Source organism: Thalia democratica, chromosome 3 (assembly GCF_965202585.1).
Source record: "Thalia democratica chromosome 3, ktThaDemo2.hap1.1, whole genome shotgun sequence".
Taxonomy (NCBI): Eukaryota; Metazoa; Chordata; class Thaliacea; order Salpida; family Salpidae; genus Thalia; species Thalia democratica.
The window spans coordinates 14,662,462-14,684,494 of record NC_139167.1 but is presented as its reverse complement, the minus strand read 5'-3'; the positions used below and the strand labels follow the sequence as shown (position 1 = coordinate 14,684,494).

Below are 22,033 nucleotides of genomic sequence, written 5' to 3'. Positions count from 1 at the left end.
CATTTCAAAACTTAGTTAATTACTCAGTTTGTTTTTCAAGATACTGTTGTCTTTTTTACTGTTTTTTTTTACTTTAATTCTGTACTTAACTTTTAAATTTTATTATTATTATCTTTTACAAAAACAACTTTATCTATGCAAGATTTTAAATAGAATTGTATTTAAATTTTCTATATTTAAGTTTTTTACTTTATCTTAAACTATATTAATAAACAAGCACATCAAAAAACTTACTACTAACTGTTTGAGACAGAATTTTATTAAACTAAGCTTTATTTTAAAGACTTATTCTAAAACATAAAAATTTTATAAGTGTTTAAAATCTTTTAAACTTAATTTAATCATAAATTTAATAAAAAAAAAAAAAATGAAATAAAAATACTACAAAATTTCAATAAACTATTGTAGTTTTAAAATTAAACTTAAATCTTTTTTTTTTCGTAAATGTTTTCCGAATGTTTATCGTATCAAACTGAAGAAATTTTCTTTTCCAATTTACCTAAAAACCTTTGGTTTTAAGAATTTAAAGTTTTTTACTTAACTTACATTTGTTTTGTAGTTTATAGAAATTAAATCTCATTTTAATGTACATCGATCGATTGTAGAAGACAACAAAATCCATTACATTTTGGTAACTTAGCTGTTTAAAAGTTTTTTTAACAGAAATTTCAATTGCTTCAAATAGAAAACGATAAAATTTTATATAGAAATTAGCGATAATAGCACAATAAACATTAATCATACTATCATTACAAATTTAAAAATCTTTACTTCATTAAACATTTACTTAAGTGTAAACTGCAAGTTTACTTTTTGTTTTTACGTCACTAAATTGTTCAACGATAAAAAATGTATTTACTAAGTAGCTAAGTTCAATATTTTAATTTATTTTTAAAGTTTATTGCTTGATTAATTGACTAAATATAGACTTTTAATGCATATAAAATGAATGGTTTTTGTTAATCAAAATCGTTTAAAATTATTTGATTAAAATAATTCTAAGGGGTTACAACCAGTCTGAAAAAATTGTTAAATATTTGTATATAAAGATATATTAAAAAAAATTGTTTCGTTGTACTTTCTATTAAGAATATTAAATAGAATATTTTTATTAATGGTATCGTTATTAAATATATAAATGAAGTAGTTTTACCTATTTTTTCAAAAAGCTACGGCTATTACTAATTGCATGAAATTTAAATACATCTTTACCAATATGAATAATTGATTTGGCCTTATAAATTAAACTATAAGTTTAAATACAAAATATTATTTTAAACGAATTTTGTCATAAAATTTAGCTTAAACCGTGTTTACGTAATTCAAATAAAATATATGAATTCGTATACGGCTAATTTTATGTAGCTTACAAACAATTCTAACTCCTACGAAAAACTACTGCAAACTTTTGATAATTTTTCCTATAAGAAAGTACTTCGCTTATGATTACTCAAACTTTTTTTGTACTGAACTTAAAAAAGTTGTAAGTATTTTTGCGAACAAATGTAGTACATAAAGCTTTATTATTTAACAAAATTAGTTTTGAAAGATTAAATCAAGTATTGTGTTTCACTGAGTTTTTTATGAGATTATTATTTTTTATATTTTTATATTTAAACTATAAGTAATATTTTAATAATTTTTGACAAAACGTATACGTTTAATTAAAAGACAGAGTTTTCTACTTAAAATAAAACAAAGTGAGAATTACAAACCAAAAACTAGTTTTTTTTTTACCATTTAAATCAGTAAAAGATTTATAAGCTTTCTTATTTATTTTTTTACACTATTCTCTTAATCAAAATTGCTATCAAACATAGTAGTAAATAATGTTTTGAGAGCTAATAATACTTTATTAAATTTATTTTAGTATTTTTTATGTATTTTTAGTCAATAAATAAAAACAAAACTAGTATGAGGTCTTTCGTAATTTGAAAAAAAAATTGTACAGCATAAAGCTTTGAATAGTTTTGTAAACTATTCAAAGAAACATGACTATACAATTTGTTAATTACAGATTAATATGTATCTCAAATTAGTTTCTTAATAGCTTCTGTACACAACATACAGACAAATGCAAAACTTACAACTGAAAAATATACACCAGGTAAATTTTTAAATAAAAGTATTAATATAAGTAGTTTAAGTTGCTAAGCAAATACATTTATTGTTTATAGAACGACAAAAGAAGTGTTCAAAATAATTTGTCCTACGACTTGGTGCACAAAAAAACCTTTTAGTTATCAAGTTGCACACCACTGTGTCGCACTAAATACATATAAATTTATTACTCTGTTATTTAAAACGATGTAAATATTTCAAAACAGTATTAATACATACACATTAAAGTTTGAATAATCTCATCTAAGTTTTTAATCAATTTGATTTTGTACTTTATAAATTACTGTTGTACTTATTTACCGTTTTAAGGTGAAATAATGTCAGCAGTTTTTTTAACATATAAAAAATTCAAGTTTTAAAATTACAACAAACAAACAAATCGTATTATAATTAAATCAGAAAACATAACTACCTGTATTTATAACTCAATAGATAAACTTATTACAAATATATTAAGCATTTTAATAAAACTGCTTAAAATTTACTATTTACTTTAATTTTTTAAGTGTTTAATGTCAGTAATTAAAATAAAAGTATATAAAAATTTATTGTTTTTTTACAAACTAGATAGACTTCACTATTAATAAGATATTATAGATAATTCCACATGTGATTCAACGGTAATACAAATGTAATTGTGGTGAGGTGTGTTTGCCTAAAGACCTGAATAATCCCAATAATTATGCATGCAGAAATTTCAGTAGGAAACAATTTGATGCTGTTACAAGAGAAAAATCAAAGCTTCTAAGCTTGATTTAAGTTGCTTTTCTAAGTTTTTCTTTTAACTTTAAATAATGTTATATTAAAATGTTAAGTTGTTGTACTAATGTTATATAGTTTAACTACAATATTAATATATTTAAGCTTAGTGAAAATCATTAAAAAAAATTACAAAAAAAAAACAGTTGGTTTTATTAATTTAGTAGAAACATTAACGAAACAATTATAAACTGTTTTTGTTTACTATTTAGAAAATTTTTATCTAAACAATATTTTTTCAGAATTTTAAGAAATAAAATCCGCAATGGAAACTAATGTATTTAGTACAAAAGTTTGATAACAAAGACAGTAAACGTTGGTAAAAGAAAATATGTTAATAAATTACTTAGAATCAATACAATATACAGCAGAAATATGAGAAAAAATATTTTAATAGAACATATGGTAACAATACAGTATTGATTCGAAACTGGAAAAATAAGTATCTTAATAGAACATTTAAAACAACTCAATACTTAGAAAACTTCGGAAAAATAAAAACTTAAGTAAAACAGCTGTAATCAATACAATACTGAGTAGAAAATGGAGAAATAGTTATTTTAATAAATAGTTTAGAAATAATACAGTACTAAGCAGAAGTTTGAGAAAAAGTTATTTCAACATACTGTTTGGTCCTGCTTCTAACAAAATCACTAAAATGTTTTCAAGGGTAAAATTAAATGTTTTTGCATCTAAAAAATTTTTAGTCATTAATTAATTCTGAGCAATTTTTATACAAAAGTTCAACATTAGTAGGCACATTTTTAATACTTTTTAATAATTAAATTTCACAGTTTCCATATGTTTTACACTAAAGATTTCTGAAAACGGTTTATAATAAACAAAGAAGAGTTTGAGAACTACATTGCACAAAATAGGGACTTTACTCAACTAATAAACAATCTGTTAGTGTTTGGATAAGATAAATAACTATTTATAAAAAACAGTATAACAGTATAAAATTTCAATAATTTTTAACTTGTTTACTTTTCTACAGTAAGCTAAAAAAAGATAATGACTATAAATTTAAGTTGTTACTTTAAGGCGCCTTAAGAAAAGCTTAAATAAGAAAAACTTTAGTCTAAATTAGCAATAAAAAACTAAGATTGAGTAATTGTCTTTATTTCTAATTGTGATGAACAGATGTATTTAGTAATTATTTTTATTGATTCATTTTTAAAAGGTATTTTAGTTCAAAACTTTACAACAAAAGCTTTGAATGAAAGTTATTTGAAAATTGAAAGAAAAAGAAAATTTTGATTTTAATCACATTAAGTTCATAAAGTTACTTATGAACACTTATCAACGAGTATCAATTATCTAAATATTTATGTGAGAGTTTGAAACTAAATTTTTAAAAATCGAAATAAAACTTGTATTTATTTATATAACTTTACTCGTACATCTTTTTCTTACACTGATTTTGAAATTTTTATAACATTTTTATTAAACTTTTTACACCAAATAGAATATATCTCAGTGCTGAGAGTCAAGATGTAAATGTGTTGAAGAAATGGGAAATTACTTAAACAAAAAGACAAACTCATTAAAGAAGTGTTAAAATTTCTTATTGTAAGTTATATTTTATTAGATTTATGTTTTTTCGAGTTTTTGTCTCCTTAAACTGTGCTAAAAATTGTTTTTTGATAAAAAAATCATTTAGAATTTTAATTTATTTGAACTAAATGGTAACATATTCACTAAGATTACTTACATTTAAGTTTAAGCACATTTTATTGATCTATGTCTTTTATGCAATAAGTTACTAAACTAAATAACATTTATCTCTTTTAAACCTTTAAATTTTGAAGATTGTGCTTTAATTTTAAATTATTTAATAAAATATTAGTAGACATTTATGTTTATGCATTTTAAGTTACAAAATAAGTTATCTTATCAACTATTTATGTTACATTTTTTTCTACGGTTATTTAAAGAAAAAAATGTTTTAAGTTATTTTTTTTCGTATGTTTTCAATCAAAAATAAAACAACTACAGATTTTTTCATAAACATTAATTTTTTACGAAAATAAGTATTTAACACGTTAGCTGATTTGTACACAAGCATTTAAATGTTTCATATTAAGTGTAAATTACATGAACTATATGAATTGTTCCAACAATGATTTTAATTATCATTTTTAAGTGTAATTTAAGTTTCATCTAATAGTATTAACGTTAGGTAGTAAAATTAGTTAGTATTATCTTTCATTAAAAAACATTCATGATATTATATTTATTCTATAACATTTAACTATAAAAGTTATAACTAATAAATTCTACTAATATGATCGCTGAAAAGATTTTATACCAGAATAAATATCTAAAATTAGCTGATTAAGCAATTGTTTGTTTATTTTATTGTGATGAATACATTACACTTATCATTTTAAAAGCTTTTGCTAAAAGTATACTTTATAATTAAGAAAATTTTGACAAAAATTACAATAAATTCATATAAAATTTGTTAGTAATTTATTTGTTTAAATTATAAATATATATACTAAACTTATTTACCACATAAAAAATTTTGCTAAAAATAGAAAGTTTAATCTAGTAAGAACCACTAATACTCTAAAATAGTAAATATAAAATTGTACTATAAACCGATTTGGTTAGGTTAGTTTATGAATAACATTTTAGAAAGATTTTTTTAGACAACTTTTAAGAAAATAAGTCTAGCTCAGTTATTTTATAAAAAAGTATTTTTTGTCTTTTAATTTTTCTTATATCCACCACAAATTCAATAATCTAATATCATAGATTGTATAAATTTAGGAATAATTAATGTTTTTTATTTGTTTCTGTAGTGACAAGATAAAAAAATCCACTAAAAAGTGTATTTATTTAGTATTTTTTGACTAACTATTTATGCATCTGCATATTTAAAAATGTTTTTTTTTTATTAACTATTCGAAATTACTTATTTTTAAAAGAATTTTTACATTATATGGTTTGTTTCCAATGGAGATCGTCAATGCTGGTTTTAGAAGTATTTTTACATAATTTAAAATTCTTTATTTATTTACTTAAATGTTAACATGAATTAATATATAAATTAATAATGACAGAAGTATCTGCTTAGGTTTGTCAATTTATAAAGTTTATTCTGAGTACAATGTAATAGAAACTTTTCAGTACGTAATTTTCTTTTTTATAAACGTTTTATTTTTAAAGAATGTATAAAGCTTATAACTAAAAAGAGTATAGAAATTTCTTTAAGTAAAGGTTTACAATGTATAAAGAAGCTAACATAAAATACAACATTTCATACAAATTTACCTTTAGGCTTATAGCAAAAAGTTACTATTTTACTTTTACTTTTTATCAATACATAAAATATTTTATACAACAAAGCAAAAAGAAAAAGTATTGTGTACAATATTAATTTTTTATATTTTTATTTCCTTGTTTTATATCATTTTGCTTCTGCTTTTTACTTTTCTTTTCTTATCCTTTTTATCCTTATTAGTTTCTACTTCTTGAACTCTGTTCAGAATTTGATTGTTGGATCTACAACTAAATTGCTGTCTTAAATAGCATTCACCTGTTTAAAATATATACATTTATTATTTTGCGAAATTCAGTTGTTAAATAATGAATCACAACAAGATTCGTATTAAGTGATTAGTAAAATTATAGTTGACTAGATTTTTAAATAATGAATTTAAGTTTTTCTTTTACAACTTACTTGTTAAGTACACACATCTTTACTTTAAAAACAATAAAAATATTTAATAGTGACTTTAAAATTGTTTATTAAGTAAATTATAAAAATTCTTGAAGAAAGACACTTAAAATTATTTTTATTAATTCTACTAAATAATTAAGTTTTGGTTTTACAGTAGTTTTGTAACGTTAGACAATATCAAATTGTATTTGTAAAGTTAACAAGTTTATGCATTATAATCTATTTTATACCAACAAAAAATTTTAGTAGTACATTTAAAATTTCAAAGATTTAGTTTTACTTCTTATAGCTTCAATAATGTTTTAATTATGTTAAACTTAACTCCATTAATACATAAAGAAAGTATCAAATTTTTTATATAAACCTAAAATGAACTAATACGTACACAAAACACGTTGTTTAAATATGTTTTAACAAAAAGTTAGTTTAAACTTCTCTAAAAACAATATACCTTTGTATTTTTTGTTTTTAAGTTGTTCACAATTGAAAACAAATTGACCGTCCCTGTTTCTGTCACATACATTCACCTTCTTTTTACCTTCAATTATTTTTAAAATATCAAATTAATTTTACTGAATAATCGCAGGTCAAAACTATATGAAACTGTCTTAAATAAAACGTTTGTATTAATAGTAAAGTGTTCTTATTAAAAAAATATTAAATACATTAATTAAGTGTAATCGTTTTTTACTTGGTAATAATTTAGCTTGTACTTGCTTTACAAAAAAAAACAGCAAACAAGTTTAATTATAATTGTGTGTATCACAAAAAAACTTACTTTCTCCTTCTGCATAACTAGCAATGGAAACTAACAATATAAAAACAGTCGAAAAATAAAATTTCATGTTCAAATTCAAAACACAATAATATTTTTTTCAACCACCTGCTTTGAAGTAGCAATTGAATGAGTCTTTAAACAACGTTTTTTATACTATGTTTTCTACAGAGTTCGCTAGTTTCTTCTAACTTTTAATTTTATTCATTTTTTTACCAGCAACTTAACGTGTCATTTTTGAATAGACCGTATTATGAAATAAAGTTTCTATAGAAACCATAGTTTCTTCTATTAGAAGAAAGTTGTTTTATTACGTCATATTATATCCGTTTTAAAAGTTTGATCAATTCAGTTTTGTGTTAGTGAATTGAGTGTTTCTATTGAGGGTAAAAGTTTTACCACAGTCAAGTGTTATCATAGTTCAAAAAAAAAACTATACTTGTTTTTCTAAAATAAACACATTTAAGTTTTCTTTTCATAATTTTACTAAAATGCCTAAAGAAGCAGATAACATAATTGTGAAAATATAAAATAAAAAAATTTCTAATTTTACACATTTAACCAATGTAGTCAAACTTAAGTTATTTTAAAGTAGTAAATACACTGTAAATTTAAAAAAACCATATACCTTTTTTTAATAATTATCTAAATGAATAATTTTATTATGAATCTGTAGAACTCATAAACTTATCATACTTTAAGATTTGTTCACCACAGATGTTATACACTGAACTACCTTACTTAGTGAATCATAAAACCAAAAATGTTATTATAAACTTTTATGTCGTGCAGAAAGTTAACTAAATGTAAACATAACTTTTTGAATGAAGAAACTTTAAACAAAAATAAAATCTATTTTCCTCTACATGACAAACAGCTGTTTAAAGTAACAGTATTTATTACTTTGAAAATAATTGAATAAACTTGTTTAAACAATGAATTTAATCCAAATTTTTAAGTGCAACTAATAATTACTTTTTGTCCAAAGCTATAGAGCTATTTTAAGCAACTTCGTTAAAAAATAAACACAAACCAAACAAAAAACATAATTTATTACAAACTGATTAGATAATTAAGTTTTACCTTTTTTTTTTAACCAAGAATACCTAACTTGTCTGAATAAGAAAAAAATTAAAACCGAATAAAAGTTAAATAAAATATAAGCAGCGATTCATAGTAACAGTAACTATAGATTTTAAATAGTTTTCTTAAAGTAAACTTTCTATTATAAGGTCAACAAAAAAGTTTTAATTGCACTAAAAGACTTTATTCTTCAAACCTAGCAAAAAATAACTTTTAATAGTTTAAGTACATGAAATAAAACAAACAGTTTTTTTTTCAAAATTTTACTTTAAATTTATAAGTATTACTTTTAAACTAAGTTTTTAGTTTTAACTTTTTACTCAAACTTTATTAAAGAAGAAATAGCAGTCTTAAAGGTTTATAAATATTAACTAAAAAGGTAAAAACATATTTACTATATTTAAAAAAAGGAATGTTATTAAAATCTTATTTACTATTTCACTAAATCAATAAATGGTTGTAAGTTTTATATATTTACAATTTTTTCAGCTATACAATTTACAGCAAACTTTTGTTACTTAAGTAGTTTCTAAAATTATCCTGAAAGTTTTTAACAAACTGAACAATCTGTTTATATATTGTTACTGATACATAACGCCTATAACTCGTTGAAACGTTTGCTAAAAACAGATAAAAGTTAGTCTAGTGTAAACTACAAATATTTTTACAAATAACAAAACATGGTCATATCTAATTTGTACATCTAATTTTGTTTTACGTTTTAAGCCTTTATCTGCTTATTTTTCTAAAACTAAGTGATGTAGTCTGGAAAAAGATCTAAAACTATTAACATGTATTAAGGTTAAGTCAAATTTGGCTTCTTAAATTTGTTTATTGTTTGTTTGAAAATTACTTACTGTTTAAACAAAACTTAAGAGCTTCTAATAAGCTAAAAATAGCAAAAATAACATTTGTCTACATAACAGACTTGGTCAGATTAGTTTATTACTAACGTTATTACAAACTTTTTGTATATGTTATCAACAAAACGTATTTTAAACCAAAATTAGACTAAAATTGTTTACAATTTGACGTAGGAAGAATTATTTTTTATTTTGACTAGTTGATAAACATAAAAAACTTTTAAACAACATTTATACTAGTTTAATAAGTTTACAAGTGATTTTTACTTTTAGTTCACTTTAACTTAGCCGTTCTGATTATTTAATTAAAACATCTAACATAGACTAACGCATATTAAAGTTTTAGCTAATAATAAAATTCATAAACGTTACTAGAAAATATTTTTTTAAACTGTCTTTATTTCTACCTAAAAAACATAAACATTTATAATTTATAAATGTGAATAAGATTTTACTTAGTTGTTAATAAATAAAACACCTAGTTTTCAACATAAAAAATATCTTTTAAACTTATTTGAGAAAGTTGAGAATAGCAAATTACATACTATTTTTTAATTAAACAAAATTTCACAAAATTTCACATATGTACTTAACAATACAAAATGAATTTGTTTTAAAATATTATGGTAAATTAAAATAAATTACCTAAAAAAATTAATACGTATACACAAAATTGTTTAGATTTATATTTACAATTTGTTTATAAAGTTTTAATGTTACCTTTAACAAAAACTACTAAAAACTTTTTTAAACTAATTTTTATACTACAAAGAATTATTTTTAAAGTTTTACATAATAGAATCAATAAATATTATTTATTCAAGTTAAATATGTGCAATTTGTAAACTTCAAATTTTATTATTTACCTAAAAACTCTTGTAAAAATATTCTACACTAAGATTAAAACTAATTAGACTTAAACATAGATACAGCTTAAAAAAAACTCTAAGTATAATGATTAACTCGATATTGTTAGATGTACAGTGATTAATTATAGAAAACAACAATTCTTTAGTAAATTAACTTATTTAGTTAGTTTAAACATTTTAACAAAAAATACTGTTTATATATTAATTTTATTTGGTTACAAAAAGATTATATGGTACAAGTTCACAACTAAAACATATTTGTGAAAAAGACACACTGAAAATTAAAAATTTTGCTTAAATTAATTTTGACCTTCTGTACAACTTAACAAAAAATCTAAATGGTTACAAAATCTTCTTTTAATTAAATTTGAACAAAAGTACTTTGAAATTCAAACTTTTAAATATCTTAGTATTAGTAGTATGTTGTTTTTTATTTTAAAAGAAGCTAAAAGTGTACTTAAATGTTTTAGAAACAAAGTTAAGTTGAAAAAACTTTAAGAAACGTAAAAGTAACTAAAACAAGAAAAATTTTCAGTGTTATAACTAATTTTCAACATTGATATCGAAGCGTGAACAGTTAGTATCATACAAAACACAAATTAGAAAAAAAGATTGTCAAAAGATAGTTTACACTTACATAACTGACTTTAAAAAAATTAATACTGTAAAATACTTTAATTAAGTTTAAAATCCTTGACAAAAACACGAATATTAACAAAGTCAAATACATAGTTCCACACTATCGATTTTTTACGGCTGTTTTTATTAAATTTTGGTAATTTATAATAGTTACCAGTGGCGTAGCGTGGTATTTTGGTCAGGGGGTCCGCAAAATTTTTGAATTTATATTAATAAATAATTTGTTAAGTAAAATAAGTTCGAAGTAACTGTTTTCAAAATATACTTATGTTTTACAAAATTAAACAGTTAAAAAAAAAGTATAAATTTCATTAGAATTACTTATACTTGCACAAATGTAAACTTACTAAAATAAAATTGATTTTACTACTTACAGTAAACTTTATATCTTGAAAAAGGAATATATTCAATAAAACGAAAGTATCTGTTTTATTTACGATAAAAATATCAATCTCTTAAATATAAAATACAACAGTGATAACAACACCTCATTGCACATAATTTAAATATAACTACACAGAAGTTAAAATAAACCAACTTTATAACTGTTATTACAATTTATTACAACTTTGTAAAATAGTTAAAAGTATACTTTTTAAATTTAATTCATCTGATTGTATTTGTTTTAAATATAAAAATCACAAACTAAGTTTATAATTTATAGGTCGACACACCTTTTCTTGTATGTTTACAAAAATAAAGATCAGAAAACTAGCAGTAGTCTTAACATTTATTGTAACATAAAAAAACTTGTAAAATTGTTTAATTTTTCTTTAATGGTGACGTATTTTTGTAAACTTTTTGTAGAAAAATCTGTCATAAGATTATACTACTGCGATGCACTAGTTAGTTGCGTTCTTTTTGAGTCTAAATTCTTATGAAGTTATTGAAGTTATAAAATTTTTACTTATGGAGTTTTACATCAACATCGGTGCGCACTTTCGCTTGCGCACCGAATTAGTATATTGAGTAATTTTCCTAACTTGTCACTAATTGGTATTCAAAATTTCGTTTAACTTTTGGAGTACTAGATAAACATAATTGAGAAAAGGCAAATTAAGCATAAAAAATAAATAATAAAGGATTAAGATATTACATTCTTTTATTTTTACTTCTTTTCTTTCTTCGGGTGGCACATTTGCGCCAGTGTCCCTCCCCACGCTACGCCCCTGATTGTTACGTCATAGTAATAATGAATTGCAAACATCAACTCGTTTAATCACACTTTGTGTAACTTTAAGAACAAAAATCTAAAAATATCTATACAATTTTTTAACTTAGATTATACTGTGGTCAGTAATAAAATAAAACTGCGAAACTTATAAAAAATATTTAAACTATTACGGAATTTATAATCGCTAAAAACATAAATTGGTATACTGTCCTATAGCTTATACATACGTACTAAACTGGCTTATATGTTCTAATCTATATATGGTATGTAGTCTACTTTGTATATCGAAAGCTCTTAAACTTTTCTATAATAATAAGCAGTTGTAGTTTTTAAGTAAAAACAAAATCTAAAAAATAACGGCTATCTGTAAAACCAGTTTGAGTTGAAAAAGTGTTTAAGTTTAAGAATTTTACGTAACCGCTACAAGTTTGTAAAAGATTTGATATACAAAATATTCATGATCACGTTTTTGTTATATTTATAACCTTGTTTATGTTTAAAATGGCAGTTTTTTTATTGTTACGTCACAACACAGTTCATATTCACATACTCACTACCATAAAGTGTTCGGTTTAGAATAAGAGAGATTTTGTTGTATTTTGTAGTTTTAATAAAAAACTAGTTTTGTCAACTATCTTGAACTTTGTTTTACCGTGATACAAGAACTATAAAATTATATTGAATATTTGGAAGAAGTATAAAAATCGTTTCTATTATTTATACTTAAAATTATGTTAAATATATATAAGTTCATACAAAAAAAAACTTACAATCAACTATCTAAAATTTTGTTTTACATCGTGATGAAACGTTTATTAATGATTATTATCATAACTAAAAATATTTAAAGAACTAAATTATAACTTCAGTTATAAAACTTCGAAGCATTCAATTATAATTGCAAACTTTTCTAAATAAATTTGTGCTCGGGATAGATTTTACAATAACTGTAAGTAAAAAAAACCATATAACAAAAACTTTTTGTTATTAACTATAAGTTAGAAAAATATTAAAAAATAAATCTGCAAAGAATAAGGGTAAAGTTAAATATTATAATTAAATAAAAAATATTGATACGTTACAATATTGAAACTCTCTAAATAAGTAAACTTAACAGAAAAAAACAATATTATATATAAGATTAATGTGTAACCGTCATCAATTACGATGTTGTTAGGTTGGTTTAGCTGCTCTTAAATAAGATAACAAGAAACGGTTATTTAAAGTATTACAGACGTTCAGATGGAACGCAGGCTTTATTTGATATACTAGTACTTACCATGAAAATAATAATAAAAAAACTAGTTATTAGTGCACGTGATTTTATATACAACATTAATAAACACATCGTGAAATAAGTGAAAGAAAAGAAACTAAAACCAATGACTTCTGATAAGAGCCCAGTAGGCACATATACTAACTACTAAACACGCTGTTGAAATGTACAGAAAATAGACTGGACCATCAATTTTCTATCGACATTCTATCAACAAAACCCTTCTCGATTGTTCATCATACGATTCGCAATCCTATCGTCAACACGTCGTTGCGTGCGTTCTCTCCCCCGGCAGTTATCCGCCGACTCGCGTCTCTCCCGTCACTAATCCGCCGACACGCGTCTGCAAGCTAAGTTTTAAACTCTTTCTCTCAAATTTACTTCACGCTTCTTTTTCTCATTTTCTATTCTCAATACTAGTTGTGACGTCACTGAAAACATTGAAATTCTTTAACTTTAACTCTTCTGAAATAAAACGAAACATAAAATGTAATGATTGGTTCGTTACAAATGTACATTTTTAAGGTTTAATATAAATATCTTCATTTATATTAATAAAACTTGTTGCTTTGATTTTTAAAATTTACCTCAAAGCCTTACAAAGACGTTTGGATTTTGTATAACACTTTCTTAAAGGTATCAGTTTAAAAAGACTACAAATTCATGAATGTTGTACTAACAGCATTGTCAAAAGTAAATTACAAATGCAAAATAGCATATTTTTGTTGTCACGTTAAAAGACGTGTTATAATAAAATAAAATTTTATATCGGAATATATTCTTTAACATGCAGAACTCATACATGGGTTAATGATTATTAGCTAAGTAAGTTTAAGTATGTTTCAGAATAGCTTTTAAAAATATTCAAAATAGTGTTGTACATCCGTTTAAATCGAAGAGGTCAGTATAAATAGATAAGTGTAGAAACTTTTATATCAAAAAAATATATACGTTTATATGAAAAATGAAATACTAGATGTTTGTAAAAATAATGATAAAAAACCGGTAAAAGGTTCGATTGCAGACAATAAAAATATTAAGTAAAATTCTGGAAAAATCGATTTTTGTACTGTTTTTATCTATATCAATATATAACAATATTTACGATGTACGTAAGTTTTTACTTTACTTGCTACTTCAATGATATTTTTGCTGGTTTAAAACTTGTAAAAAACAAGTAAATTTAAACTAAGGTACTTTATATAAAATAATATGACTGAAATATATTAGCTAAGTTTGAAATTGCTTAACATAAAACACTTGGATTTGTTTATTTGTTTTCATACATTTTGATTGGTTTTAATTACTTAAAAACCAAAAAAAAAGTAAAAACATTATTGTTTGTTTTGAACAAACATATACCGGTACAACCAAAAAAAATGCGAAATTAACTGGGAAATATTTGAAAAGTAGAAAAATTTTATAAGTTTAATTTAAAACTCTGAAAATTAAAACTGTTTTTAATTACTTAAAAAATTTTTCCTTTTGAGATTTTTTCAAATAATAACAATGAAAAAACAGAGTTTTACAACCCAACTATAACCTTGAATAATTAATATATTATAAAAAGCTGTTATGATAATTTACTTTCTTTTTATTGATATTTTTGTCTGTTTTACTAATTTTACTTTTCACTTTGATTCTGTACTTAATTGTCAAAGTTTTTAAAAAGCAGTTTAAAAAAAGTTGTTTAAGCCAGCAAAATTTTAAATAAAAGTGTATTTGTAATATCCTTTTTTGTGAACTTTTTAAATTTTTAACAAATATACTGACTGCTTCAGACACATTATAAAGTAAACAAAGTTTTATATTTAAATTTGAATTCCATTTAGAAAAATAACAGTTAAATAAGTTTTTAAAAATTGTTAGGTCAAATTTTATCCTCAGGTTAGTTTTAATTTAAGAAAATGTAACTGTAAATGTAAATGTTGTAAATGTTGCAAACTTTCATTAATCTATTGTAGTTTGGAAACGAAAATTATTGTTCTTTTCTTAAAATATTTTATTTTCAAAACATATTTTTCAAAGTGTTTACGGTAATAAACGGAAGTAACAATGCTTGATTTTTAAACTTTGGGTATTTTAAATTTAAGAGTTTCTAATTTTACTTACATTAGTACTATTCTTTATAGTAAATTTAAATCTCATTTAGGTGTATATTGGTTAACTATAAAAAAAGTTTTTAAGTAATGAAATTTACTTAGTATGTTTAAAAACCTGTAATTACTTATTTATAGTCTACATTGCAAAACTTAACTAAATAAACTAATTAGTAACTTCAAACAACAAAACATGCTGTATTTGGGTAACCTTACCTTTTAAAATAAAAGAACAGTTATTAATTTTGTTTTAACAGCGACTGTTATTGCTGCAAAATTGAAACGATCAAAACTATTAGTGTTTAATTACTTCGATATCTGTGTTATAAATATCTGTTTGAATTACTTTACTTTTAAAAACAAAAAGTTATCTTATGATTTTGTTTTAACAACAGTTGTACCTACTCAAAATTAAATGAATAAGGTTTGTATAAATATGTTAATCTTATTACAATACAGCTCAAAGAAAAGTCAATTTAGTTTGAACTTTTATAAAATACGCTTATTAACTTTTGAACCAGTTTAGTAGAGGTATGATTTAAATTTGTTTGTAAAATTGTGGATTAATTTTTGAAAAATAGAACTAGTTTAAGTTTAAAACTTGTAGTATATTTAAATCTCATTGCAATGTACCTTGATGAAATATAGAAAAAACATTTCTTAAGTAAATAAAATTGTTTAGTAAATACAGTTGTTTCAAGAAATTTTTACTGAATTTGAAAATGAAACCCTTAATGTTGATAAAAACAATTTACTAAATACTTAAAAAATATGATATGTTGAGTTTTTGTAACTATTAGTCAAAATTAACTTAACTTTTTTATACTTTTGTTTTTAACAGGAACTTTACCTGTTTCAAAATTAAATGATTAAATTTTTTACTCAAATCAGTTATGTATAATTGTAGAAGTATTTGTGTATAATAAAGTGTAATAAATTGGGAGTTTTTTATCGTTACGTCACAATAATGTTCAACGATAAAAAGTATATTTAGTCAGTAACGCATTTTGTTATTTTAGAAAATATTTGTATTTTACTGTAGGAATAGTTTACTATAGGAACAGTTTTTTTGTTTTTAGTAAGATGGTAGGTTGAAATTAAAAACTATTATTTTACTTATTTTTTATAAAATGATTATTGTTTGTGTTGTATGTAAATATTTTTATTTTCTAGAATTATCAAAATACAGTATATACAAATAAACTAGTGCTTATTTGGCTTATGGTTTAAACATGCAATTATGTTAAATTAATTCTTATTTAGTTAGTATGCTATAGTATTACAACATAGTTAAAAGGTTTTGTAAATTAAGACCTTAAAACCAAAACTAGCAAAAACTCTATTTCAAACTAAATTTTTATAGATAATTTTAAAATTTAGTTTTGTGTGAAACTTAAAATTTTATCCTTTTTCAATTAAACAAAATATATCTTTTAAAAGTTTTTGGTTTAATAACATCAAAATACTTTTTTAAGTATAATTCTAATAAAACGCATTAGGTATATAGTACCTCAATACAAAAGTGTTCAGCTTTAATTAAGTAGAAACTTTTTTTTGTTTAATGTTTAAACTTCCTAGTGCACTACAGTTTGTAATAAAATAAACCAAGTTAGTACTTTTGACTTCGTAGTTTAGGAAGCAATAAACAAACAAAAATTTTCTTATCTTGATCTTGTCAAAAGTATGTTAAGTTAAGTTCGATCTAAAAACAAAAGAAAACTTTGGTACATTTTTAATGTAAATGAGTATTTCATATCGTGCATTTAATATAGAATATGTTTTGTTAGTAAAAATGTTTGAAACTAATTGAGATGAGTTATTATTAAATGATATTATGTTTAAAAGTAGTTTAGATGTTTGTATATATATACTTTTATACAATACTTTGTTTTGTTTAATTTTTTTATAAAACAAATATTTACTATTGTTTACGGAAAAGCTTATAATTTATTATTTCAAAGAACTAAGCAAATAAAACATACTTTAACTACCTTAAAAGTATTGACTTTATTTTTTAGTGAAATTTTTGAGTATTAAATGCTATAGATTTACTAATTAAAACAATTTTTACCAAACTTATGTTTTTTTTATATAAGTTATTAAATAATTAGTAATTTAAGTTTTAATTTTTCTAAAGCGTATTTAGAAATTGGTACTACACATCTCTTTGAATAAAATTAAAGAAATAAACTTTTTTAAATTTTTAAGTTTTTAATTGTATTTTTATAAGTGAAGTAGTATTACGTAAATCTTACGAAAAAACACCGTTTACGGCTAAGAACAATTCTATTTGCATACAATTTTAAATCCTACAAAAAATGCCGCATATAAGCGATAATTTGCATACAGTATTTCCAATAAGGAAACACTTCGCTTATAATCGTTCAAGCTTTGTTGTTGGGCTGAAGTTATAAGAGTTGTAAACAAATGTGGAACATAAAATTTCACAAAATTATATTTAATTTGCAATTTAGTCATATGAGTTTAATGAGTTGGTTTTTTATTATTTTTGCTAGTTTTTTCAACGAAAAGTATTATTACAATTATATAATGTTTATGACAAATTATACATAGTATAGTTATAGAACAGAGTTTTCTGACGATTATAAAATAAAACAAAGAGTAACAGTTATCAACCAAAAGTTTTTTTTTTATATAAAATAGTTGTGAGATTTTATAGATTCTTTAGTTTTTCGTCTTGCTTTTGAAGTATGTCTATCAAAAGTAACAGTAAATGAGTTTAAGAACTAAAGACATATTTTAAATTATTATGTTAGAATTTTTATATTAGTTGTTAAGTGAAAAAGTTTAAAAATTTTAAGTTCAGGATAATAAATACCTAAAAATTTTGAAATAAAACATATAAAAATTATAATAGTTGAGCAAAAAGCTTTAATTTTGTTTTAAACTACTTCAAGAAAGACATTTATATAATTTTAAATACAGATTTAATATGTGCCTCAAATTAATTTTCTTAATAATTGCTGTACACAACGTACAAACGAATGCAAAACCAAAACCAGAAAAAAATATATATGGTGAGTTTTTAATTGAAAGTGTAAACAAAAGTATATATACAAACTTTTTTTTTTAATAACTTACAACTTTACACTTATATTGTTAACAAAGAATTAGCTTATATTAAACTAAAGAATATAAATATAAATAAAGAGGAATTTGATTAATTTAAAAAATTAAAAACAAGTTAGAAATGTTATAAACAATCCAAGATCACTCTTAATAATTCTTTTTTAGTTAATTCAACCTGTGATTTATTGAAGTACAAATGTAATAATGGTAAGCTATGCTTGCCGAAAGACTTGAATAATCCTGGTGATTATGTGTGCAGAAGTTTCAGTAAGAAAAAATTTGATGTTATTACAAGAGAAAAATCAAAGGAGCAAAGTATGATTTAATTGCTTTATATCAAAAAGTATTTATTTTACTATTACTCTAATATTAAATGCTTATTTTGTCTTTGTTAAACTCTTTAGGTGTTGCACTAATGTCAAAAAGTCTAATTTTGCTGTTAATAAATTTAAACTAATAGAAAGAACTAGAAATACTTATAAAAATAAAGTTGTCTTTTTATTTACAAATTATATTGATTAACGCAACTATTTAAGTATATTGTTTTACAATTTTTCCGACACTCGCTAGCTAAATTGTTTTTTCAGAATTTTTAAAAACAAAATCTGCAATGCAATTAATGAATATCATACAAAAGCTCGATAATAATGCAACAAACAGTAGAAGTTGGAGAAAAAAATACTTCAATAAACTACTTAGAAACAATACAATATACAACAGAAACATTAGAAGAAAGTTTTTTATAATGAAACTTGAAAAATATAGAAAACTTAGCAGAAATTGGAGAAATAGAAATAGTAATCTAGCATTTAATAATAACACAATACTCAGCAGAAATTGGAGAAATATGTACTTTAATAAAATATTTGAAAGCAACACAGTACTCAGCAGAAATGGAAGAAATATGTTCTTTAATAAATTATTTGAAAACAAATTAATACTAAGGAGAAACTGGAGAAATGCATTTTTTACTGGATTTGGAAATAATACAGTACTCAACAAAAATTTAAAAAACAATTATTTCAAAATATTGTTTGGTCCTCATTGTAACAAAATAACTAAGATGTTTTCAAAGGCAAAAGTTAATATTTTTTATCTCTTTTTTTTTTGAATTTTAATAAACTTATAGTAGCTTTTTATTAAATGTTTTTAACATTCATATGACTTTAGGCACATTTTTGATAGTTTTTAACAATTAAAATTCACAGTTTCCATGTTTTTTACACAAAAGATTTCTGAGAAAGGTTTATAAAAAAGAAAGAAGAACATGGGAAATACATTGCACTAAAGAAGGACTTTACTCTACTAATAAACAGTTTGTTAGTATTTTGACGTAATGAACAGTTTAAAGTTTTAACTAATTGTACTTTTTTATTTTGTAAAATTGTGTCATATAATTAGTTTAGCGTGTATTAAGGTCACTTATTATCAATTAATTATTATTTTTAATTTAATATTTCTTATTGAAAACAAAAATTATTAACACTTATCAACGAGCTCTTTATATATTAGTACAAGTATTTCAAAACTTTTTTCAAAGTTTAAAACTAACTTTTAAAAATTGAACTAAACCTTGCATTCATAAATTGAAATTAATTTAAGATTTTTAGTTTTTTGTGTCAAAATTGTTATTTATATAAAATAATATTTTTTTTATTAAATAAATACATCGATTATTCACAGTGTTGGAAGTCAAGATGTAAATGTGTTGATGAAAAAGGAAATTATTTGAGTAAAAAACCGAACTCATTAAAGAAGTGTTGAAGTTTTTTATTAAATGTTAAATGTTTCTTTAGATTTATATTTTGTCGTTTTGTTGCCTGCTTAAGTACACTAAAGGCCTCTTTTTTATCAAACAGTTTTTTAGAATTTTTTTTGTTTGAACTAAATGGAAACATTTTCACTACGTTTACTTTTACTAAGTTATTGACTTTTTCATGTGTAAAGATAATAATATTTTAAAACTTTTTTTTATGAATAAAATACTTCACTAAGTATCATTGATCTTTTAAAGTTTTTAAATATTTAAGATGATGCTTTATTTTTAGTTTTTTTCACAATGTATGTTTATGCATATTAAGTTATGAAACTAGCTATATTATTAACAGTTTTTTAAGGTTATTTTTGATAAGGATTGTCTTTACATTTGTTTGTTCGTTTTAAGTTTTCAGTTGAAAATAAAATAATAACAGTTTGCTTTGTAAATGCTGAATTTTATAACGAAAATAAGTGTGCAACGAATGCAACTGTTTTGTATACGAGACTTTTAGAGCTTTGTATCAAATTGAAATTCTCAACAATTTGGCGCTGTTTAAAATATTTTATTTGTTTCGTATTTCAAAAGCTTGTTTTTAGCGGTTTGAAAAAGCTATATGCTATTTCGTGTGTAAGCTATAAGAAATGAAGCTGTATGTAAATGGTATAATGAAGTATTTGTTTAAAAACAGGTTTATGAGTTGAGTGTATACTGAGTTCATTTTTAGAAAATAATGTGTCGATTTTAAACAAGATCTAGAAATGACAAAGTAAAGTAACTTTAGGGTTCAACTTTCGTTATTTTTATAAACAGTTTACTTACTTAATAACTGTTATTTCTCAAAATGAAACATATCGATCGTACTAACTTCTATTAAATTCATTTTAAAGTTGTAACTAATAAGTCAGATTTTATTTACAAATAATTTATCAGATACAATAGTTTAATACAAGTTTGTATCACGTTTAAATAATTTAAACTTTAAATTTACACAAAAAATAAATTTGTAGTTAGTTATGGAAAGTAAAATTAATTCTAAACTTGTTTATTAATTTACTACTTTGCAATATTTTATGATGTTTTTACGAACAAAACTTCAAAAGCTTTGTATTTTTTCTCTTATTAAAGTGGTAAAAACGGTAATAATTTTGTTACTACTACTTAAGTAATTAAAACTATTTTATATAATTAAGATTATGAAACTATTATTTTTAAGTTTGTTATAATTAATTGAGGTTTAGAAGTTGAACTTTTGGTTAAATAATCATTTTGTTTCATAAACTATTAAACATTATATTATTATTATTATTATTTAAATTTATTTTTAAATTTTATTATTTTCATTAACATTAAGATTTCATGGGTTAAGATAGAGACTCGTTTATTTAACTTTTGCAAATTTGTAGTAAAACTTTTGTTATATACACATCTTCTAATGCACTATGATTATACTTATAAATAGTTATGGTGAAAACAAACGTGATTAACAGGCATATTGGTAGCAATACTTTTTATCTTGTTTTACTTATATGGATCGTGCTCTATGTTAAAAAATTTTTATTACAAGTATGATGGATTAAAATTACCACTTCAGATATAGGTAGCAAACAACTGTAGCTAATTATTCATGGCTAGTAATTTGTTTTGATAAGAATATATAAATCTTAAACCTCAAGGTGTTGCAGTACAAATATTTTTAGGTTATAAGTTTTCATTTGATTGATCTCATCTCAAAAAAATCATTTGTCAAACAAAACTGCAGGACTTATGTTGTTACGTCATCAAAATACTTACACGTCAAAAATTTTTTATTGGTTAGTTGAATACAAACCAATTTA

General features: G+C 22.3%; 1 protein-coding gene and 1 long non-coding RNA gene across 2 annotated transcripts; one reads left to right on the top strand and one right to left on the bottom strand.

The window, feature by feature from the left end:
* Window positions 1–5,975: 5,975 nt before the first annotated feature.
* Window positions 5,976–7,495, bottom strand: LOC145831917 (uncharacterized). Its single transcript, XR_014369694.1, has 3 exons — window positions 7,350–7,495; window positions 7,023–7,109; window positions 5,976–6,427 (listed from the first exon to the last, which is right to left on the bottom strand). It is a non-coding gene; the product is annotated as an uncharacterized LOC145831917 (long non-coding RNA).
* A 10,804-nt stretch (window positions 7,496–18,299) lies between these two features.
* On the top strand, window positions 18,300–20,267 carry LOC145832007 (uncharacterized). The gene is made up of 5 exons (XM_082939367.1): window positions 18,300–18,387; window positions 18,605–18,754; window positions 19,027–19,520; window positions 19,648–19,758; window positions 20,123–20,267. Exons 1-5 carry the CDS (start codon window positions 18,303–18,305, stop codon window positions 20,201–20,203), a joined length of 921 nt encoding a protein of 306 aa, XP_082795493.1. The 5' UTR covers window positions 18,300–18,302; the 3' UTR covers window positions 20,204–20,267.
* Window positions 20,268–22,033: the final 1,766 nt, after the last annotated feature.